General features: G+C 41.0%; 1 protein-coding gene across 1 annotated transcript; it reads left to right on the top strand.

Moving 5' to 3' along the window:
- Window positions 1–2430: 2430 nt before the first annotated feature.
- LOC106927383 (cyclic nucleotide-gated channel beta-3-like) lies at window positions 2431–15881 on the top strand. The gene is made up of 16 exons (XM_088001165.1): window positions 2431–3536; window positions 3996–4050; window positions 6511–6664; window positions 8502–8656; window positions 8784–9298; window positions 9378–9428; window positions 9710–9796; window positions 9869–9933; window positions 10165–10287; window positions 12326–12467; window positions 13432–13591; window positions 13678–13775; window positions 13852–13935; window positions 14992–15110; window positions 15198–15350; window positions 15696–15881. The coding sequence occupies exons 1-16, from the start codon at window positions 3396–3398 to the stop codon at window positions 15877–15879; spliced, it is 2286 nt and encodes a 761-aa protein (XP_087857291.1). The 5' UTR covers window positions 2431–3395; the 3' UTR covers window positions 15880–15881.
- Window positions 15882–17265: the final 1384 nt, after the last annotated feature.

The raw sequence follows: 17265 nt of genomic DNA, 5'->3' as shown, positions 1-17265 counted from the left end.
CCTAGTCTCCACAACAACCATTGTTGAGGAGCCACGCCAGAAAATCCCTCTCTTTCTAAACATAAATGTGAGCATGCGGAGTTTACCAAACTCTACGGGGCTTTTAACTAGAACCATGTAATTTGATCTGACGAGACTCAGGTTGAGCTTCTCAGCCACAGACGCCGCAGGTGGAACCGGCGTAAAACAAAGGATGGATGATTGGGTGTAGAATGACGTCGTTCTACAGGAAAATGACCAAAAACGTTTGGCGAAATCAACACGGAAATACAAAAGTAACCTTCTTTCATTAATGTTTCCATCCACAGGCCTAAAACAAATTTTAAAAAAAAAACTGAATGTTGATGAAGGAATGGAGAAACACACAAATATAGGTCCAATTTATAGTTTATCTGCTAAAAACAAGTTGATTTGGGGCTTTAGTTTGCATTGGTAAATCAATTGTCAAACAGCGTGTTTAGGTGAGCCTTCAGCACAAGAGTGTGAAAATCCCATCAATTTTCAGACTAGTATCTAGCATAGCGTTGAGTTTGGTTTAGCCTCCTTTGTCAGGACCAGACACAAAAACCCTCTGGCCCCTCTCAGTGACACACCTGCGGGGGCTCGCTTGCTGTGCTACTACCGCGCCGAAACTCACAACTCTAGAGTCCACGCCGAGGGTTGCCGTCATCGCCGCGGCGCACACGCACCCAAAGAAAACACCGCTTCAGCAGGGGGAGCCAATAAACCGGCACGCTGCAGCTGGAGAGACAGAAACGACGCCAGAGAAATAAATGCATCGCAGCTGCAGCCTGGGGTGTTACTTCATTTTATCCTCCTTTAGCTAACAGCTGAAACACATGTTCACAGATGGGATGTCGATTAAAGGGTTGCTTCTCGTTCTCCTGATGTATGAGTTGTAGTTTTTTTTTTAACCCCAGACCAATATGTGAATCAAATGTATTGATGTAAGTAATGGCATTTTTAATGCCATTCAAGCTGAATCCGCTATTAGGGACGGGTGACATCACGAGAAAAAGTGCGTTTTAGCTAACTGCTGTTTAATGTTGTCGTCTGAAAAACCACAGCAACCTTTTGATAGTCATTTATCAACCATATCTGGTTGCCAGGAAAACTCTCACATGATAAATATCCGTCCTGTGGCTTTTGGGATTAAACAATTTAAGTTTCTTTCTGTTTCCCTGGGACGAGTTTTGACGTGACACCAGATGTTGGTGTCTTTAAAATGCTCATAAGTCATGCTGGTTGGAGTCTCTCACTGAGCTCGGAGAAATACTCAATGACATCTGGCTGGTTCTGCTGAAATCGGTTTCACGATCTGCTGCAGGAAGGAAGAGGAGAGGTGTAATTTATAAGGATTTACTGCCCCCGTGTGGCGGCTCAGAAAAATACAACACGCCACACTAAACTAGAACCAATTGGATCTATTAGCATTTCTGTGTATCAGACTGACATTTTTAAAGTGTCAAAATTCAGGTAAACTTTAGAAACTTATATGTTGCTAAATAAGTACAACTTCTGGTTTTTATTCTTTTTTTGTTTGTTTGTTTTGAGTTTCATTTTGCTTCGTTTGGTCTATAGATTTCAATATAATTAATGTGATTAAATCATAACAGTATAAACCAAAGAACAATAAAGAAAAAATATTTAATTTGTTCTTAAGTCAAACACAAAAAGCTTGTTATAAATGCAGGTTTTGTCTTTTAATTTATTTGTTTTAAGGCAGGGTTTCGTAAATGTATGCGCACAATAGAGTCAATGATTAATAATTTGACATTATTGTGAATTTTAAAGTCCCTTTTTGATTTTTAATAAAGCAGTGTAATTAAAATATTCTAAGACAAATATGTGGATAAAACAAAATTCATTAAAAAAAAACTTTGGCATAAATGTTAATCATGTGATTCACATATATTTATTCGGAATAGCTGATATGTGATGAACCTAAGATTTCACATACGAAATCTAAATCAATATAGGAAAAGTTTACGCATATTTTATTTTGATTTTGTCATATATGAAGATCCAAATTTTTGGATATAGGAACCATTCCTATATTTAGTGAAAGTACATCTTTCTACATTAAATGATATGACCACGTAGGTAGAGTAGAGGTACATTGTGTCCACTGTGCAAAAGGAATCTGCTAGCTACTGTTTGTAATCTGACAATCTGGACTGAGATTGATAGAGGACATAATTTCTTGACCTTTTCAGATCTTTTTTCTGCAACCAGAACCTGTTTTTATCTATGTGTTGTCTGAATGGTTTTTAATTCCATTTCGAAAAGGAAAATCAAAAAAGTCCGTTTTGCTAAAAATGTGTTGCTCTGTCCTCGTTAACAATCTAAGAAATAATCGGTCCTTTGGTTAGCATGTTGTGATTCAGAGACTGAAAAGTTGTCAGCAAGCTGACCGACATGAACCTGGAGCTTCTACCACCGCCGTGTCAAAGGCTTAACCCCACACCAAGGCTTTAATTAGATTATTCAAGGTAATGCAGGAGGACCTAATGACTATTTTCTATGATACGGTTGACAACACGAAGGTAAAGAAGCAAATGTTCTGCTTCTTGGTCCTCGTATTCCTCTCTTCTTCTGTCCCAGAAAACTCCGGTCCTTCACGAAACTCAACGGATGTTGCACAAAGAGTCGAGACTCGCCTCTCTTGAAACAAAGAAATAAACCAGCCAAAGTAATTTACATCAACAATGAAAATTAAATTAAATTAAATTAGAAAATAAAATCTCAGATGAAATGGTGCTGAAGCAAACATGCAAAAAGCTAAACATTTTAGAAAAAAAAAAAAAAACAGGAAACGTATCCAGCAACAAAACGTTGCTGGATATGTCCATATGGATATGGATGGACGTTGTGGCAAAGAGTTTTAACAAGCTACTTCTTGTTGCCGAGCGCTCCTAAATCTGTGAAATGACAAATGAACTCATTTCATTGTCCATTTCATGGTCTTGGTCTTCCTTGAATGTGAACCTCCAGATTCAAGACTTCATCAAACCTCCAACAGGTTTTCTTCCAGGATTTTAGCTCCATTCATCCTCCCATCAACGGGTTTGAAATCGTACCACTCTAAAGAGGGTGCCCTTACTTTTCCCAGCTCTGCTGCTGCTGTCCTCCCTGCTTTAGTGGTCACCCATAAGCCTATTTGCATCCCAAATGAGATAGCGATGGGTTTACATGTCAGTGGCGATGGCGCGGACTATTCTCTGTGTGAGAGTATTAGTGGGGCTAAAAGCAGTAATGCCATCAGGGCCAGCTCAGTTCATGAGGATACGTCGCTCTGCAGAAGACGGCAAGCAGAGGGGATCGGTTAGCTCCACAGGCATCAGCGAAGGGGAGTGCAGTCCAACAGATGCACCGATATCCGCATCTTCAAAGATATGTTTGCCAAGTTTAAGGGCCTCTTCTCAGGCCCGCAGGTTCCAGCTGATTCTGGGACCACTAAGGCATCACCAGCTCCAGCTCCTGCTCCAGCACCTCCACCTGCTCCAGCACCTCCACCTGCTCCAGCACCAGCTAAGGTAAGATACCTTGTAAATATGTCTTTAAAGTCTCTGCTTTATACGATACAAGAAATGTTTTTATACTCGGATTAGCTTCCAGGCTTCTGCGCAGCATGAAATACTAGAAGTGCCATCTGAGTTAGCGAAACATTAAGAGAAACGAGTGTCCCGTCCTGCACATCATGCAGATCCGTTTAATGTTTTTCCAAACTTGTAACTTTGACTTTCTATCCTCTCTTTCATTGGTGCACTCAAATATTTCAGATTATTCTACATTAGATTTTTAATTTAGTCAAAGCCAACAAGTTCAACCTGAAGTCATGTTCTTTTTTTATTGACTTCCAGCCAATAGAATAATTTGCTAATCTGAGTACTTTGAGTTTTAAATAATAATACCAAATGTTTATCTGATGCCAACTGGTTTGACTAGTAAAACCAAGCACCTGAATCTGTGGAAAATGATGATTTGTCATGCAGGAGGAGAAGCCGAACGAGAAAGAAAATGAAGCGAAGAAAGAGGAGCAACCGCAGGGTAAGCTTGTGACTCTACTGTGTCCTGAAACTGGGGGTTGTAACAATACATCCAGTTCAGTTAATGGCATGATGACCCAAACTGGATTAAATTTAGATCTGGGTTCATGATGACGCCTCGGTGTTTTTTTGCTTAGTTAAATTCAGATTGCTGACTTTGCACGTGTCTCTTCTGCATTGAGTTTGTGGAAATTCTGACTCATTTGTTCAAGTGGCAACACAGAATTATAGGGATGTATATTATCATCAAGGATATTGTAGAAGATATTGTGGTACTTTGGACTCTAAAAGATCGGGGTTGTACGTATAAACGTAAAGAGAAAATAAAAGGTCCGAGAATGGAGCCTAGAGGTACGCCATGTGACTTTTCTTTTTTTTTTTTTCTCACTTTGATTTATAATCACCTAAGGAGTCAAAGTCAAACAAGGTTAAGAATCTGACTGAAATGCATGAAAGATATAATTATTCTCATAAAAAAAACATGATTTTTTACTTATGCTTACCAGAAATCCAGATAATTAATCTGTGTTACTGTCTGCAATACTCCAGGTGCAAACTACAGCTTGAAAAACAAAATCATTGGAACCAATTCAAGATGGCAAGTTGTGGTTCTACATTTAGAACAAAAACTTTATCATCTAATTTCTGTCAGATTAACTCATCACTAGCAGGTTTCTGTTATTTTCTTCTCTTTCTTGCTGGTCCACCCTGTGAATCCTGTCTCTAGTGTGAGCCCTGTACAACCACAGATCGAATTTAGAAATGATTTCCCACAACAAACCCAGCGCTGCAGTTCAGTGTTGCACATCGAACAACGCAACGGCGGGGATCTCTGTGACCCCGGCTACGAGGGAGAGTCGAAGAAAGAGAGGCAGAGCAACGAATAGCCCTGCTGCTCGCTCCGTGTTTTCCATCATCTGGCATTGCTCCACTACTATTTTCACCGCCCGCGAGAAAGAAAAACACGTAGAACAAATCCAAAGCTCTGCTGCTGGAGCTTCACGGTGCACCGCAGGCAATCAGCAGACGTAGCCCAGGACAATAACAGCATCAGGGAGATATAAAAGAGGTGCCACCGTAAACACAGGGCAGCCACTGATGTTTTGTACGCCCGTGTCGGGAACGTGAGAACGCACTGGTGTGTAAAATAGACCGGCCGGTGCAGAGAGGCTGAGAGGCTGCCGCAACCCGCCAGCAGGAAGTAGACAGATTCTTTAAAACCTGACCAGTCAACGAAGACAAACCATGAGTCGTTTTGGAAATCGTAGCAGAAATATCTGTGAATTCATATCGAGACAGCGAGTTGTGGATTTCATGATTTGTACAAACGAGTGAGCAGCACTCGGAAGAGGGCTGCACCTGGTTGAAGGACAAAGTCATTTCCTCAGAATTCATGATGGCGGACGGCTCTGCTGTGCCCAGGTTTTTTGCTGGATACTCCCAATTTCCTTCTACAAGCTTAAAATAAAAAATCTACGTAAAATGTATTTTTTTCAACTCTAAATTGGTCTTTGGTGTGAGTGTCTGTGTTTGACTGCTATGAAAGAGCATGAGCCTTGCTTTTTTGTCCTTTTGCATCCTTGTCACACTAAAATGTTTCAGACTATCCAACATATTTTAACATCAACAAATTATATAAATTTTAAATCAGACTAAGATTTAGTGCCAAGTCCTTGGGTCAGCTGTTCATGCTAAAAAAATAATAATAATAAAAGCTTTACAATGTGGCTGGGAAAAAAATCCCCCACAGCGATGCAGAAGACTTATTGTTGTTACTGATGTTACCACCAAGAATGACTCAAGCATTGCTTAGAATTTGGAGCCATTTATTATTTGACGCAGGGCCAGGTTAGTTTGGATGGCTGTTTTCACTCAATAAACTAAATCACTGTTTGAAAACTGTTTCTACTACTTATTTAAACGTACATTTAAAAAAAAAGTCATCCTACTCAGCTGCACATCCCTTGGGTCATGAGTAGAATATCGTGATTTCTGATAACTGCTTCATTTTTTTATGTTATAATCTTGTACAGTATAATAATATTATTGTTGTTAATCTTGTTTTGCTTGAATCTACTCCTCCTCTTATACCTCCATTTCCACAGTCTGAGACGCTTCTTCTTCTTTTCCTCCTTCTCCTTTGTGTACTTCTCTTTTGTCCTCTTTTAAAATTATATATTTTTTTATTTTTTGTTCTGACCACAAAGCAAAAACAGAAAAAATTATTTAATAGTGAGATGAAAGAAATTAGAAAAGTTGCATGTTTCCATAAGTGCATTTTATTTAGAAAAATGCTATATATATATTTTTTTCCTTTTTGCATCTTCAGCCCCTGCACCGGCACCTGCGCCAGCCGCTGCACCAGCACCGGCCCCAGCACCTGCTTCAGCTCCGGCTCCGGCCCCAGCACCAGCACCGGCCCCAGCACCTGCTTCAGCTCCGGCTCCGGCTCCGGCCCCAGCACCTGCTTCAGCTCCGGCTCCGGCTCCGGCCCCAGCACCTGCTTCAGCTCCGGCTCCGGCCCCAGCACCTGCACCGGCCCCAGCACCTGCCTCAGCTCCAGCTCCAGCTCCAGCAGCCACACCTGCAGACCCTGAGCAGCCAGGGCCTGAAGGGTGAGTCCCCCACCCAGCAACTTAACTAAACAACCTGGACTCAAATGATTCATTTCAGGGAAGATTCATTCAATCTAAGAAGCGACTAAGCAGAGGAGATTTAGTATACGCTTGTCGAAGCACATTTTACGTAGGCAGACACGGCAACCCAGTATCTAATTAATCACGATTTAATCAGGCAGCCCGATAAGTTGCGTGGAGAGAGGCGGAGAAAGCTATGAGAGGTAAACAGAGTATCTGAGATCTTTATCCCTTGGTTTCAACATGTATATTAACAGAGCAATGACCTGAGAGTGGATTATGGGCTTTTCAGCTCTTTAGGCATAAGAAGCTCATCAGAGCTGCGTGTGGCTCAGCCATGAAAGACATGTGGCTAATGGGAAGCAGCAGCTGCTAATCTTCTCAACTGCAGAGACAGGCTTGCAATCAAAACACGATGAATGTAAGAGGCAGCAGGGAGAGAATGAGAGCTGTGTGATGGAGGCGTGGACTGAGGTGACCTGGGCTGCTGCCGCCGCAGGAGCTGATAGTTGTTCCGACCGAAATATCTCAAGATCTATCAACCGTGATGCGTGTCTGACTTTATTTTGGGGTCACGCCCCGTGTTTGTGTTCATTCCAGTACTGATGGTTACACTTCTGAAAACTGCGGTGAAAAAGTAGTTGCTTCCCTATAGATTTTTTTTGTGTGTGTGTGTGACACTGAAAAGTTTTAGACCTTCAAAAAAAAAAAGAAAGAAGAGAGTAAAAAAAATAATAATTTCAGTAAATATAAAGGGCTGTTTTATGTAATAATTTGATATATGAGGACGAAAAATAAATATCTAAACCGACCTGGACCTGTGTGAAAATATAATTGGCTCCCTTGATAAATTATGAAGATTGATGCAAAAATAAATAAAACTCAAGGTGTACATCAAATACCTTTCACTAAGATGATACTTTTCAGTATCATCATGTTACTCTGTGATAAATAAAAGATTTTATCTTAAAATGATTTTCCTTAAAGAATAAAAAAAAAACCTTGCACACCTAAGTGAAGTCTTCAGTCTGGTGTAATACTGATTCTATCCACAAGAGGGCAGAATTTGAACACTCATTTTCTGATTCCATTGGGAAAAGTTACATTGGTAGTATCTTCATTCATAATATTATTTTATATAACTATTAAAACTATATAATATTGTGTTGTGCTTTTCACTGTACAATGCCTTGTTTTTGTTGTTCATTTTCATAATTGATTTGCTTATTTTTGTGTATTTGCTAATTTCACTGTTATTTTATTGGTGTAATCCTGTAGTGCACTTTGCAAAAGTGAGCAGCTGTCATATTCAAATTAAATTAAATTAAATTAAATTAAATTAAGTAGCTTCACTTTTAAAAGTGGAGGTTCACTGACCAAAACAAGATCACAGTAATGGATTTGGGCTGAGTTTTGACCAAATGTCTAAGATTAAAGCTACTGCAGAGTTCATAAATAAGAATAACCTATGAACTCTATAACTAAACAAGTAATATTTGTCTTTGGCTTATGTATGTTATTCCCTGGATAGGTTGGGAGTCTAACACAGCAAAGATACAAATAACAAATATTTAAACATTTGACTCAACATGCATGTTTTTAGGGTAAGGAAACCATTAGATCCAGAAAGAAAGAAACGATTCATACTCAAGGGCCTTCTTCCTATGAGGCTAACCGCCCAATGATTTTTATTTTAATTTCTCATCTAATCCAACAAACGCGGTCACAATTTTTCACCAAAAAGTTTGATTGAAACTTCTAAACTTCCATTCACTTCCAATTTCATTGTCAGGTGACTTTTTTTGTTTTTCTCCAGACAAGATGAGGCCCCTCCTCCGCCGATTGTCATCAACAAATATTCAGATGAGCAGCTCAGAAACGTAGCCCAACGGATGAAAGAGAGACTGAAATTATACAAGGAGAAAGTGATTGATCAGTACGCGTCGTCCCCTGAGATAACCCCTCCTGTCAGTGAGTACAACTGCATCCATCGTCTCTGTGCTCAGCTGTGACACGTTATTATCGATAACACTTACCTGCTAAGTAAGGACAAATATAAAAAACTTAGGTCATCTCACTTGACCTGTTATCATTTTAGCTCCACTGCTGCTTAAAGACGAATATGCCAGAGTGATGGAGGAAAGGGCGAGGCAAGCAGAGGAGGACAGGATAAAGAAGGAGGAGGCAGATAAGAAGAAGAAAGAAGAACAGGAGAAGAAAAAGAAGGAAGCTGAGCAGAAGAAGAAAGAGGAGGAGGAGAAAAGGAAAGAAGAGGAGAAGAAGGTGAAGGTGCCCTTAAAGACGAGGTTGACTGCAGCTTACTGGGCGTCGGTGGACTTTGTGATGAACCCGCTGGCGAACCGGATGGATTCCATCCTGGGTCCCACCATCGACCCCTTCACGGATCGTCGCTACATCGCGTGGCTGAGCCTGGTCACGGTGGCCATCAACTACAACACGTGGTTCATCACCGCCAGAATGTGTTTCCCGTACCACAACGAGTTCGTCAACCCTATCTGGTTCACCATGGACGTCCTGTCGGACGTCATTTACCTACTAGACTCCATCTTGTTTCAGCCTCGCAAGCAGTTTGTCAAAGGAGGAGACATCATAGTGAGTGTGGAGCCAAGAGACTGTCTGAGGAGGTGGCTAAGAGTATAACGGGTCAAATAATTTTTCGTCTCTCTTTTAGAAAGACCGTGCCTCGACAACGAAGCACTACAGGGAATCAGAGAGATTACTGGTACTCAGATTCACGCATATTTAAACTCATAGGAGATCTTAGAAGAATACACACCCCTGAAATCATTTAAAGCTTTTTCCATATTTAATGAGACATATCGTACACTTCAACTGAAACCTCAGAGTACCTCTAAGGGGGACTTTCCTGATTGAGCAGTTGTGTCTCCAAATATCTCTCATTAGCATCCCCAGAAAGACGGGATTGTGGAAAGCTTTCTAGAGCCTCTGTAAACTTCGTTAAAGTTACTTCGACCTCAAATGTCGTTTGTTTCCCGCCGACAGGCAGACGTGGTTTCTCTTCTGCCATTCGACTTGTTGTACCTGCAGTTCGGATTCAAATCTGGTTTCAGAGTCAACCGCTTACTAAAGGTGAGTTTAGTAATGTGCTGACAGTGAAGTGCATTTCCTCCTCGCTGACATCCTCCTGTACTTATTCTCCAGTTAGATACATTTTTCGAGTTCAGTGACCGTCTGGAGAGCATCTTGGCCAAGGCGTACATCTGGAGGTGAGTTCCATAAAATTAAATGGCTGGGGGGAAAAAGCATATGATGACGTTCATCTTTTAAGTGATTCAAACAATGAATTGAGGATCCACACAGAAATCTCTGCCTCTGATTAACGTTATTTCCCGATGCAGCTCATTTTTAAAGAAACCTGTCAAGGTGTGCCACAAAAGTCCAGTGAATTTCAAGCTACAAACTTTTAACGTTTAACTGTTGCTATTGTTCCTTTTAAGAGTGATTCGTACCATTGGGTATCTCCTCTTTATGCTCCACCTGAACGCTTGCTTCTACTACGTGGCCTCGGAGTACCAGGGCATCGGTGGAACAAAATGGGTCTACTCCGGTCTGGGCAGCGCGTAAGTACACCACCGATTATATTACTGAATATGCAAAAACTAATAAAATATAAGCTTCCCATTTGGTAAAGTGTAGTAACATTTTCATGGTGTGAGAATGTAACTAAAGATATTAGGGCTGAAACGATTCCTCGAATGATTCGAGTACCTCGATTACTAAAATTCCTCGAGGAAAATTTACCTGCCTCGAAGCTTCGTTAATTTATGTTTTATTAGTTAGCGCACCGTGTTCCGGCCGGGACTTCATTTGCGTTGCGCGAAGCTCTCACTTCCGCCTCTGAGTTGTTGACAAAAGCTAAGTCTCAGCGGCATAAAGTCCAATTTTCAAGATTGGCCCGTGGGGATTTTATTGATTGATGATAATGCCCAACCTTAAAATGACTGGGGGAATGCCTGGAGTACGGCAGCATTTCTCCTCCGGGGCTGCTGGTTGAAAGCGAGCGGCGGGAAGAGCGCTGAGGTGAGCGGATAGCCTGAGCAGGGCGGGCGGCTGAGTAGCTGATGCTTACCGTGTAAATGTAGCTTTACCGACGAACCGCACAATAAATTTCATATCCCGGTCTGAAGAAACGGGTGGCGGAGCGCATCGTACATGGCTGGTAGATGAGTTTCTGAGTGTGACCAGTGAAGGTGTCGTAAATATCCCGTATTGCTTCCCCCCCGTGTTCGTCCCCCGGTCTAACGGTTCGTCAGTCCGCTGGTCTATTTCCTCCCCTCCACCCCATGTTCGTTCATTCGCCCTCTCCTCCCACTCCAGGCGGCATTTCCCGTATTTTCAAACCCAAAGCGTGACAGGTTAGGTGGCAAGGTGAGTTTAATTAATCTATTAAACTAACTGAAGATGAATACATAAACTAAAAGCTGGATTGTAGACATTTTTATAAGCATATTTGTGAGCCTGCCTCTTTGTTATTAAATTCAATATAATTTCAGATTTTTCTATAACTTTTCTTCTGGTTAACTTAGAAAGTGAGCTATTATTGTTACAGGTTAGTTTTCTAAACTACAAAAAAAGCAACTGTTAGGGATGCTCAAATATGAAAAATTGGACTGATATTGATATCTGATAGTAACACCAGTATTATGCCAGATTTACCAATATTTCATTTTATAATTTTTTTTATCCGATTACTCGATTAATCGTAAGAATAATCGATAGATTACTCGATTACTAAAATATTCGTTTACAACAGCCCTAAAAGATATACGGTTTGATCAGAGAAAAGAAGCATATCATTGGTAAGCCTTTGTTGAATATTAAATACAAATATGTCAGAGTCAAACTCTACAATTGAATCCTCAAATTTTCTTTTTCAATTTATCACCCCAACATTCGAGTAAAAGCCTTTTTAAACATACTTGCTTCTGACTCCAGGTCAATGCATCAAGTTATTTACATATTCATGTGTTCGCCTGGACTCAGAAAACCAAATAAATCTTTTTTTATTATTTCTGATCAAAATTGAACTGCTGACAGATTTGTTACTACTCCAGAATTATAAAAATGTTTTGTCACAAGTGTTTATCATGTTTAGCTGCTACGTGACGACGTTTGTCCCAAAGAAATTGACAGAAACCCCAAACCTGAAAGTCTTGTTGTTTGTTTGTGCTGCTGCTGATGGAGTTACCTCAGTTGCTTCTTCTATGCGGAGAAATCCCTTCTGATGATTGCCGAGTTGCCATTCCCAGACACCATGTTCGGACAGATCTTTCAGATGGTGAACTACCTTTTTGGGGCGTTCTTTATGTCCGTCATTCTTGGCCAGGTAGCTTCTTTCTCGTGGCGTGCTTCGTGTTATATTTTTGCTTCGCTTTGTGTCTATGTTGGATTGTAAAAGCAAATGTACCAAAAGAAAGTGCAGCAAGACCTCATGGGAATCATATGGGAAAATGAATTTAATATTTTCGAAAAGAAGAATACATCTTTATCCCTGACATTCTTTCATGATGTCCAGTTGAGTCGGGTACAGCTGTCTCTCGGGAAACTCTCAGTGCTGTTTGTGGACGTCCCTCTAACGTCCCCTCACCTCCTCCACAGGTACCTGCGCTGCTACTACTTTGCCGTCCGCAGTCTGATCAACATCGGGGGACTTAACGAGCCTCACACGGTCTTTGAAATTACCTTTCAGATGACTAACTTTTTCGTAGGCGTCTTTGTGTTCTCCAGTTTGATTGGACAGGTAACGCAGAGACCAAATTGTCTGTAGCATAGGTCGTAGACCAACCACCTCTCATCAGTCTGCGTCCTAAAATTAGCATCTCCTAACTTAAGACATTGACACCTCTTTCAACACATCCTATTAACATGATAGCTGAATGGAATGTGTCCTGGTAGGGGATCAATCTCACTAGACACCCAACATCCCTGTAATCCTTCACACTTTTGGATTTTTTTTTTCTGATTCCCTTTAGAGTCTTGACTGTGTGTCCAGCATCTAGCAGAAGTATGTATCTATTGAACTCTTTTCCACTTTACAGCTACAAGCTTTGATGATTTTTACTGGTATTTTATGTGGTACACCAACACAAATCAGTGGATGATTGTAAAGCGGCAGATACATTATACAAATTTCTACAGGAGAACGTCTGGGGCACCTGGTGGCCATGTTGTAGAGTACCGTGTGCCGAGGCTGTAGTCCTCCACGTGGTTGACCTGGGTTCGATTCCCAGTCTCAGGCTGTTTACTACATGTCTTCCCCCGAAATTTCCTGTCAATTGGCTGTTCAAGTCAAGAAAATTAGTGGCAAGAAAATTTGAAAAACATCTTGCGGATTTGTATGCAGCCTCCCCTGTGGTGGAACAGAACCACCAGTCATGATGGAAGGTTTTTTTTGGGGGGAGCCTCTTTCATTTTTCTTTCCAAAATGTCTCAAACTTAGTCGGACTGGATGGAGAACATCCCTGAGCAAGAATTTCAAGCCTTGCCACAGATTCTCAGTTGGAGTTAGCTCTATTGCCTGGATTGCTCTTTATAGATCAGTATAGGTCAGTATTATAAAGTAAAAAAAAGTCTGTGGCTGTAACATCACCAAATATGGAAAGGTTCAAAGAGTACATTTACTTCTGCCCAGCACTGTAGCTTCTCATTTACGCACCAATCAGTTGTCCTCTGTTTATTTAACTGTTTTTATCACGTTGCTGTAGATGAGAGATGTGATTGGCGCGGCCACAGCAGGACAGACCTACTTTCGAACCTCCATGGACAACACAGTGGCTTACATGGTGACCAACAACATTCCCTCTCTGGTGCAGAACAGGGTGCGCACCTGGTACACCTACACTTGGGACGCTCAGGGCATGCTGGGTCAGTGAAGACTGACTGAATAATAATTTGGGGTTTGGGAGTGGGCCTGTTTCTCCTGACCTCTCCCGCTTTATGCTGATGCGCAGATGAGTCTGAACTGCTGGATAAGATGCCTCTCGTAATGAGAACGGCCATTGCAGTGGACATCAACCTGGCGACGTTTCAGAAGATCGATCTTTTCAAGGTACGGGCATGTGAAGTCATCCCACCAGCGCGGTCAGAAGACTGAGGTGCTAAAAAATCCCCTCATGCTCCCACAGGGCTGCGACCAGCAGATGTTGGTGGACATGCTGCTGAGACTGAAGTCCATCATCTACCTACCGGGAGACTTTGTGGTGAAAAAAGTGAGTTTGTGTCCTTTTCCCACTGGATATCTAACGTACAATTAAATTATTTGGATAAGGCATCCGCAACATCTGTTGGCACCCTAAAAAAGATGTGGAGAAAAAAACAAACATATTTCATACTTATGGGCACCCATGTGAATACTGAATGTCCTTCCTTATAAACATAGACAAACATTTGCCTTTCCCAAATGGTGTACTTCCTTTGATTTTACCATTTTGAATAGTGACTAAGAGAAACTGGTATTTGTTCCAAAGTGGTTTGAACAGTGAATAGATCGCCAGTCTGATACCAAATATCTCACTTATGAGAACCAGAGTCACTGAAGAGTCAATGCTCTATAGGACAGAAAGAAATCGACTTTATCTGAAGCTAGAGAGTATTGTATTGTCAGTGTTTAAAGGAAATTGTATTATTAATGTCAGAACAATACAGACATTTAGGAATGCACGATGTATCAGCACCAATATTGGTATCGGACAATATTAGTCACTTTTTACATATCGGTTTTGGTCCAATAATTAAAATCGTGTCCATACTAACAACTGATATTTATTTCCCTCTTGTTTGTTTCTGGAAGGGGAAGAGCGGTAATTGGTCATGTGACAGTGACAGTGATGCAGCAAAGGATTGTGGGGAGTTTTAGTGAAGTAGCAGTGAAGTCATGTAAAATCTGTAAATGTTGGTAGGTATCAGTTATCGGTCATAACAGGAATATTAATATCGGCTTAAATTTTCATATCAGTAGATCCCTTTAAAATTTACATTCATTCAATTCTTTGAATGTTTTTTTTTCTTCTGTTTTTGCTGGACACATAAAGCAGGTCAGGTCTGTTTGAAACCCTGCAGGTGAAACCCAGGTAAACAGAGGTCACAGGTCACAGGTCTCTGAAGTTAGAAGAAAACTCCCTAGATACTCGGATCAGAAAATAAATCATAGAATATGTCAAATGCGTTATTTGACAGGACTGGGTTTTTGCCAATAAGTGGAGTATTGAGTATTCCTTAACAAATAATACGGTGGAGGTTGCCGTGTCTTTTGTGTCTCTCTGCAGGGCGACATCGGGAAGGAGATGTACATCATCAAAAGCGGAGCGGTGCAGGTGGTGGGAGGGCCTGACAACAGCATCGTGTTTGTAACGCTGAAGGCCGGCTGCGTGTTCGGAGAAATCAGGTCAGTTCACACAGATAAAATGAGTTACAGGTTGTACATGCAGCTTCCAAGCTCTGCATATAATGAAAAATCAACTGTTTTCTGTAGCTTGTTGCAGTCTTCTAAGGACGGAGGGAACAGGCGAACAGCCAACGTCAAAGCTTACGGCTTCGCAAACCTTTTTGTTCTGGAGAAGAAGGACCTGTTTGACATTCTCATCCACTACCCAGAGTCTCAGAAGGTGTTGGCCAGAAAAGGGAGGTGAGCACAGGACCTGATTAAAAGTTTCACCTTGAATATCACATTAACTTCAGGTGTTTGACTGTCTGAGTCGTTCTTATTCCAGTGTGAAAGAAGGGCTTTATACTGCACAATCTCCTACTGCAGTATTTCATTTAAATTATAGAGTCATATACATTTATTTTTCATTTGTAGGATCAAAATTATACATACAGAAACAAACAATGCTGTGAAAAAAAGTACAGATGAGAGACAACAATTTACGTTCTGGACCAATAACTGATCTGACATTTTCTCCTGTGATGGGTGGACGAAAACTTCAGAGGCTGAAGTAATCTGTTCTTACTTTTGCGTATCTGCGTGTAGAAAACTAATGAAGGCAAAGGGCCCGGCGGCAGCAAAAGTAGAGGAGGAGAAGAAGAAAGGGCTGGCGCTGTTCGGCCCCAAACCGCCAACGCCCAAACTGCTGCGAGCTTTCGGAGGAAACTTTAATAAAAAGATGTTTAACCAAATAAAGGTAAGTCGGCGCTACTTAAGTCACATGATGTAAATCATTAAAACACTTTTAAACACTACTTTTTTTTTTTTTTTTGTTTTGTTTTGTTTGGTTTTCCTCCACAGGAAAAGTGAGGACTCAGCTAAACAGTGTATTTTTGTTGATAACTCCATTTTGGGAGTAAAGGTACAGCTTTATTTCAGGTTCTTTTCAGTGTTTTACATCAAGTGTTTTGTTTTAACGTGACGTAAATCACGTGCTGTGCATGCATCTGTACATTTGTTAATACAATCACTGCCATCAGAGCTGTGGATCCTGATTAAATGGCCATTCTGCTCCCACTGGCCTTTGCTTTTTGCTACCACAAATAAAATCAATTAACATTCAAAACGCAACGCTGTTTTGAACAAGCTATGTGCAATATCTGCACACAGCTCGTCTGTCTGTATATTGTGGTTGTTATCTGATGAATCTTGAAACCTGCTGCCACCTTCTAATAGTTTTGCTGCCAGAAAGTCATTGGTGCTTGCATTGTTTTCAATGTTGCAATGCAAGCTAATAAGAAACAGAAACTTGGCTTTTTCTCAATTTGTAAAGCACTCTTGCCGCCCCTAGATGAAGTGACGCCCTGGGTGTTGAGCCATACGGCCCATATTTAAAAAAAAAAAAAAAAGGCACTGGTTTCATGAACTACTTCTAATGGTGGGCAATGCAGGATGTTTGTCGTTTTGTTTTACACTGAATGTATTTGTCTTTTTATGGCTTTATTGTCCAGTTCTGTTGTTTTTGTTGTTGTTTTTTTACACAATTATTTCATTATTATTATTATTTCATGTGACTGATTTAATCCTCCATATTTACCTTAATAAATGACTGACAGATGTAACGGCGGCTCCGTTTTGTTTTCTCCTGTCTGTTGATTTAGTCCCACAGCCTCCAGTTTGCGCAGCAGAAGCTCTGGTGCAGATCCGATCTAATCCTGTTAGGCAGACCGACAGACATTGTAAAGACTGATTAATTGTTTGGTCTCTTCATGAAATCTGCATCCTCATAAGCCAATGAAAAGAGTGAAATTCACCCCATATTTTCTCACCCTATGTGTTTTCTTCCACGTCCCAACCTTAAAAACGAATAAAAAAAATAAAAAAAATCTGCTTTATAAAGTGTAGCTTCATCTCCATCTCAGATTATATGTAATATGTAATAATTGCAATATACTTCAACTGTTTTAAATCAGGCTATTCAGAGTACGGCATGAGAAACGTTTGTCCCGCCTGGCAGGGATTGGCGGATGTGATAGTTCATCTTGTTCTGGCCCAGACAGACAAAAGGGAGTGCCCAGAGGGAATTACCGATTCAAAGAAATTTAAAAGCCTCAGCGTGTTGTTTAGGTCCGACACGGCAGTCCACCGGGTTCCTGTGGGCAGACGAGCCCACGGA

Source organism: Poecilia mexicana, unplaced genomic scaffold, assembly GCF_051168715.1.
Source record: "Poecilia mexicana isolate PSO_F unplaced genomic scaffold, ASM5116871v1 scaffold_20, whole genome shotgun sequence".
Lineage (NCBI taxonomy): Eukaryota > Metazoa > Chordata > Actinopteri > Cyprinodontiformes > Poeciliidae > Poecilia > Poecilia mexicana.
This window is presented reverse-complemented; position numbering and strand designations above follow the sequence as displayed.